General features: G+C 44.3%; 1 protein-coding gene across 1 annotated transcript; it reads left to right on the top strand.

Moving 5' to 3' along the window:
• The first annotated feature begins 2,593 nt into the window (after positions 1–2,593).
• LOC119363836 (shaggy-related protein kinase alpha-like) lies at positions 2,594–6,267 on the top strand. The gene is made up of 13 exons (XM_037629203.1): positions 2,594–2,760; positions 3,496–3,677; positions 3,762–3,854; positions 3,947–4,006; positions 4,118–4,390; positions 4,488–4,562; positions 4,669–4,725; positions 4,808–4,948; positions 5,036–5,086; positions 5,216–5,311; positions 5,386–5,469; positions 5,618–5,720; positions 5,815–6,267. The coding sequence occupies exons 2-13, from the start codon at positions 3,561–3,563 to the stop codon at positions 5,895–5,897; spliced, it is 1,233 nt and encodes a 410-aa protein (XP_037485100.1). The 5' UTR covers positions 2,594–2,760; positions 3,496–3,560; the 3' UTR covers positions 5,898–6,267.
• Positions 6,268–6,530: the final 263 nt, after the last annotated feature.

The following is a 6,530-nucleotide window of genomic DNA, read 5'->3' as shown; positions in this document are numbered from 1 at the left end:
CCCCCCCCCCCCAATCCTAGTTGGAATAGGATTCGTGGAGGGGGAAAAGAGAGGGAGGGGGCCGGCCACCTCTCCTAGTCCTAATAGGACTAGGGGAAGGGGGAGGCGTGCAGCCCATGTAGGGCTGCCTCTTCTCTTTTCCACTAAGGCCCATCATGGCCCATTTAACTCCCGGGGGGTTCCGGTAACCTTCCCGGTACTCCGGTAAAATCCTGATTTCACCCGGAACACTTCCGATATCCAAACATAGGCTTCCAATATATCAATCTTTATGTCTCGACCATTTCGAGACTCCTCGTCATGTCCGTGATCATATCCGGGACTCCGAACAACCTTCGGTACATCAAAATGCATAAACTCATAATATAACTGTCATAGTAACCTTAAGCGTGCGGACCCTACGTGTTCGAGAACAATGTAGACATGACCGAGACATGTCTCCGGTCAATAACCAATAGCGGGACTTGGATGCCCATATTGGCTCCTACATATTCTACGAAGATCTTTATCGGTCAGACCGCATAACAACATACGTTGTTCCCTTTGTCATCGGTATGTTACTTGCCCGAGATTCGATCGTCGGTACTCCAATACCTAGTTCAATCTCGTTACCGGCAAGTTTCTTTACTCGTTCTGTAATACATCATCTCGCAACTAACTCATTAGTTGCAATGCTTGCAAGGCTTATGTGATGTGCATTACCGAGAGGGCCCAGAGATACCTCTCCGACAATCGGAGTGACAAATCCTAATATCGAAATACGCCAACCCAACATCTACCTTTGGAGACACCTGTAATGCTCCTTTATAATCACCTAGTAACATTGTGACGTTTGGTAGCACCCAAAGTGTTCCTCCGGCAAACGGGAGTTGCATAATCTCATAGTCATAGGAACATGTATAAGTCATGAAGAAAGCAATAGCAACATACTAAACGATCGGGTGCTAAGCTAATGGAATGGGTCATGTCAATCAGATCATTCAACTAATGATGTGACCTCATTAATCAAATAACAACTCTTTGTTCATGGTTAGGAAACATAACCATCTTTGATTAACGAGCTAGTCAAGTAGAGGCATACTAGTGACACTCTGTTTGTCTATGTATTCACACATGTATTATGTTTCCGGTTAATACAATTCCAACATGAATAATAAACATTTATCATGATATAAGAAAATAAATAATAACTTTATTATTGCCTCTAGGGCATATTTCCTTCAAAACTATGTGTCTCCGACCGCCAATGATCAATAAGCGCGATGAGTGCTGGAGCATTGTTGAGTGGCGTCGACCGTCTGACCATATGAATGAAAGGGAGAAGTCATGTCTCCCTTACATACGGTGTGTATCGCTCATCATAGAGCATCCACCCAATGGGTGACCCCGTGAGAACGAAGCTTCATAGGTGCAAGCTCCTACAAACAAACAATTCATAACATTGCATATGGGGCATTTGTGTTTGAAATAAATACGAAATTCATAAAACAGGCCACTTTAATTATTACCCGATGCTCCACCGCCATAGCGTACGACCGGTGTTGTTTGTCCCAGTGATTATCGAGAAGCCAAACCATCCTAACAATTTTGAAATAAAGCTTTCTTGTCAACACAATTATCTTTTGAATACAAATAAACTAAAGTACGCCTACTAGATGCAATCATACCAATCTATGTATCCAACCATATCAAATCAAACAAAACTAATAAACTAGGGTTCCACAAATAACTAGGCCTACTTCATACAAATGACTTTTCCATAAATTATGCCTACTTCATACAAATAACTCTTCCATAAACTAAACTTGGGTTCCACAAATCAAACAAACAGGGGTTGTAATACATGCAAAGTTCTAATACGTGCAAGATTCAAATCTAATCTAATCAAACAAGGATTCCCCAAATCTTCAAAATATCATATTTTCTATGGATAGAAAGAAGGGGATCGGAGGAGAGTACCTTCTAAGATGGATTGGTGAAGAAATGCACGGACCAAATCGTCGGATCTGAAGGATTTGAGAGAGGGGATTGAGAGGGGGAGAGGAGGAAGCCGCCGGCGCCGCTGCTTCTTTTGCAACTGAACGAATGGGGTGGGGTGGGGGGAGGGAGGAGCGGGCGGCTGGCGTCTAAGTCACAGTGCAGCGCCCGAACGCCAGGCGCTGCACATTACATGTGTGGCGGCTAGCACGGAGGCGCTGCACTACTGGGTGCGGGCCCAGGGGCTGCCACGCTGGACTGGAGTGCAACGCCCCCGAGCTAGGCGCTGCACCGTAGGGTGTGGCGCCGTCGTGGCGGACGCTACACAAAAATGTCAGTGCTGTGAAATAGTTTCACGGGCAGTTCATTCCGCGAATTGATTTGATCCGAAGGTCAAAATTGTCAAATTTGCCAGAAAGTAGTACAAAGAAAGATAAAACCGGCCCCACATCACATGACACGATGAGGGCGCCCCGGGGCCAGAACCTTTCAACGGTCAAACAGACAGGTTTGCTAATTAATTAATCAACGAGTTAATGAACCCAACGCAATTAATTAATTAATCACATCTTTTTTTTCCTCCTCCGCATTATAACCTCTTTTTTTCCCCTGGCGACCCCTCCCTCCCATTTGCTCTGCTCGCTCGCTCGCCGCCCCCTCCTCTCCTCCGATCCTCCCCCCACGTCCCGCGCCGGAGCTGGGGAGGGAGGGGGGAAATTCACCCCCGCGCCAGGCGGATTCCGCCCCGGATCCCCGCGTCGGGCAGGCCGGCCTTCTTACCCGGTAGGTAATCGATATCAATTCGGGCATCCTCCGTTTTCTCCGATCCGTCGATTCCGGCGGGTCCTTGCGCGAGGGCGAGGGAGAAGCCGTGGTTCTAGGGTTCGGTGGTCTTAGGGTGCTGCGTTTTAGGTGATGGCCTGCCCTCGGTTCGGATGATAGGTGTTTGTTTTCCTTTTTTTTTCCTCTTCTGGCTTGCAAAATTTGGGGCTCGGAGCTCGATTGTGTCCTCTTGCTGGGTTCTCCGCGATCCTGAATGTCTTGGATTGGAGGGGAGTTGGTGAGGATGGATGCAGGCTTCGATGCAAATACGGTGATCTGGATCGAGAATTGTGTCGTTTTTAATTTCGATATATGCCTACCGTACCAAGCAAGGAGACGCGAATTGGTCAACTAGCTTCGGAAGCTAACGGTGGGTATCGAGTTGCTGAGTATGTCCTGCATGATCAGACTTTTAGACAGAGCTTTATGATATGTGGGAACCAGTCTAATTTTCTGGCTTGTGACAAGAACTGGTTTGAGCCACCGAGAACAGGCTCCAATCTTGCTAGGAATTTGGCTGTCGAGAGGGCGTTGGGAGTGTAAAATTACAAACTTTTCAGTATCTTCAAGCCTATCAAGCAATAGAAATTGTCTGCAACCAGAAGTGGACGTCCTTAGACAATTATCCTGGTCACCTCCTTTAGACGATCGACTTACCTGTACGTTTCTGACTCACAGTAATGCTGCCTTTTGCAGGTTAACCAAGTACGGTGCATTCTGAACGGTAGCCTGTAACTCTTATTGGGTAATTCTACCACATTATGGCCTCGGTTGGTGCGGTGCGTCCTTCCTCGCGCTTTCAGAATGACACGAGTACTAGTGGTGATGCCGACCGACTTCCGAACGAGATGGGCAATATGAGCATAAGGGATGACAGGGTAATCTCCCTAGACTGGTTGACCACTTCACCTTATGTCTTTTGGCAGGTGATCAGTTCCTAATTTTGTGTCTGAACAATGCAGGACCCTGAGGATATAGTAGTCAACGGCAATGGGACGGAACCAGGCCATATTATAGTCACAAGCATTGAGGGAAGAAATGGGCAAGCAAAACAGGTATGTAAAAGAATCTATATTAACTGGTGTTATTGCAATCCTCTCCGAAGCTCAATAATTTCTCTCTACTAAGCTATGTATCTGCATTGCAGACCATTAGCTACATGGCTGAGCGCGTGGTTGGTAATGGGTCATTTGGAACTGTTTTCCAGGTTTGTTACTGGATAAATCAGTATTTTTTAGTGTCTTGATGTGTTAATTTGTGTATACTTTTATTTAGCAATTCCTGATGGCTCCAACTTTTTCTGAATGATCTTGCATAGGCTAAGTGTCTTGAAACTGGGGAGACGGTGGCTATAAAGAAGGTTCTTCAAGACAAGAGATATAAGAACCGTGAGCTGCAAACGATGCGAGTTCTTGACCACCCAAATGTTGTGGCTTTAAAGCATTGTTTTTTCTCAAAGACTGAGAAGGAGGAGCTTTACCTCAACCTGGTGCTTGAGTATGTGCCGGAGACTGCTCATCGTGTCATTAAGCATTACAACAAGATGAACCAACGCATGCCCTTGATATATGCAAAACTGTACATGTATCAGGTAAAGTTCATGCTCTTTTCCTGCCAAAAGTCTGTTAAATCTATTCAAGCACTGCTTAGTACTGACCATAAGTTGTTAAATTCATTATAATTGACAGATATGTAGATCTTTGGCATACATTCACAACAGCATTGGAGTATGCCACAGAGACATCAAGCCTCAAAATCTTCTGGTTCGTACATTACAAATCAATTGAACACTTCCTGAAGCATTTAATGTATAGTTAAGCACTACTTTTGGTATAGTCAGCTGATTTGATGAAAAATTATTTTTGCCAGGTGAATCCACATACACACCAATTGAAATTATGTGACTTCGGAAGTGCGAAAGTGTTGGTATGATCATACATTACCTGATATTCACACTTGCACGACATTGCCATTTTCATGTTGTCTAACTACTTTTTATTTTTGATAGGTAAAAGGAGAACCAAATATTTCCTATATCTGTTCAAGGTACTATAGAGCCCCAGAGCTCATATTTGGTGCTACTGAATACACAACGGCAATTGACGTTTGGTCTGCTGGCTGTGTTCTTGCTGAACTCCTTCTAGGACAGGTAAATGACCACACAATTTATATGTGATTATTAAACTATCCAGCTTATGGGATCTGTCAGCCTAAGATCCATTCTCTTTCCTAATAGCCTATATTCCCTGGCGACAGTGGTGTTGATCAGCTTGTTGAAATCATCAAGGTACATTCACAATCTTTCTCCCCTGGAAGTTGCTGTCTGTTTAATTGTATTTGTTCCTGTTTACATTGTTTCCAAGGAAGTTACCATCTTTTAGTTGTATTTACACCTACTTACATTGTTTCCCATCAGGTTTTAGGTACCCCTACAAGAGAAGAAATTAAGTGCATGAATCCAAATTATACAGAGTTTAAATTCCCACAAATCAAAGCTCACCCATGGCACAAGGTAGGAACCTTTTGTTAGTTGTTTTATTTGCTTCTAAGGCTTCAGTATAACATTATTATTTTTATTTCCATCAGATCTTCCATAAAAGAATGCCTGCTGAAGCAGTAGATCTTGTCTCCAGACTCTTGCAATATTCACCAAGCCTGCGTTCAACTGCTGTGAGTGTTGCTGAGCAAATACTGTTTCCTAGAGAAGTTTGATTTATAGTCATCACTGTTAAATTAAATGCTTTTGCTTCCCTGTATTCGAACGGATGCTGTTTTGTGCAAGCTGTAGCTTACATTCCTACCTGCTTTCCTGATACAGTTGGAAGCATTAATTCATCCATTCTTCGATGAACTCCGGGACCCAAACACCCGTTTACCGAACGGCCGTTTTCTTCCTCCCCTCTTTAACTTTAAGCCCCATGGTTAGTCTACAACATCAACTCGCACTCGCACTAGCACTAATCAAATGTTTATAACCCTACTTATCTTCAACTCTGGTGTGCTGGACTTGAACAGAGTTGAAGGGCGTGCCAATGGACATCCTGGTGAAGCTCATCCCTGAACATGCTCGGAAGAACTGTGCCTTTGTAGGATGGTGATCCGTCAGACGGCTGCTTGAAGTTTAGTTCAGAACAAATCCAGTTGTCGTCTACTAGAAACCCCAGGAATTTGAGATTGCCTGCAGCCACACGGGATATAGGCGATGACACATGTGATTATTATTCTTTTTCTCGTCCGAGACCTCGATGTCATGTATTCTTTCCCCCTACTGCCGATGTAACAAACCACCCATGATTCTGTAAGTAGATGAGAAGTGTTTCGACCGTTTTCCCCTGAGCTCATGTGCTATGCAATGAAGGATGCACCCTATGTACCGCCAATATTTGGTCCAGTATTTGTTCATGGATCCAGGCTATAATTCATTTGTACTCATCACATTGTTCTGTCAGATACTGTCAAGTTTTTCAATTTTGCTATCTGGTACAAACTGAACAAGTTGACAAATCCTCGGAACCACTAAGTTGTTGAACTTGAGTAGATACTGCTAAGTTGTTGAACTTGAGTAGATACTGCTGCCTCGTGTTTGTATCCTAGCAAATCAGTCTGAGGGCCTGCATTCTCTTAAGAGCATCTCCAACAGTCGCGCCAAGAGACGCGCGCGCGGTAAACTTGTTTTTTAGTGCATGCTGGACGGTTTCACGCGCTTCAGCGTTGGCGGGAAACAAGCGCGC

This window comes from Triticum dicoccoides, chromosome 1A (assembly GCF_002162155.2).
Source record: "Triticum dicoccoides isolate Atlit2015 ecotype Zavitan chromosome 1A, WEW_v2.0, whole genome shotgun sequence".
NCBI classification, from domain to species: domain Eukaryota; kingdom Viridiplantae; phylum Streptophyta; class Magnoliopsida; order Poales; family Poaceae; genus Triticum; species Triticum dicoccoides.
This window is presented reverse-complemented; position numbering and strand designations above follow the sequence as displayed.

Excerpts from the sequence above, each read along its gene's own strand:
- LOC119363836 (XM_037629203.1), top strand. The coding sequence starts at position 3,561 with ATGGCCTCGGTTGGTGCGGTGCGTCCTTCCTCGCGCTTTCAGAATGAC. Across the intron at positions 4,563-4,668 it reads TCAAGCCTCAAAATCTTCTG|GTGAATCCACATACACACCA; the intron begins GTTCGTACATTA and ends TATTTTTGCCAG. Across the intron at positions 5,312-5,385 it reads AAGCTCACCCATGGCACAAG|ATCTTCCATAAAAGAATGCC; the intron begins GTAGGAACCTTT and ends TATTTCCATCAG.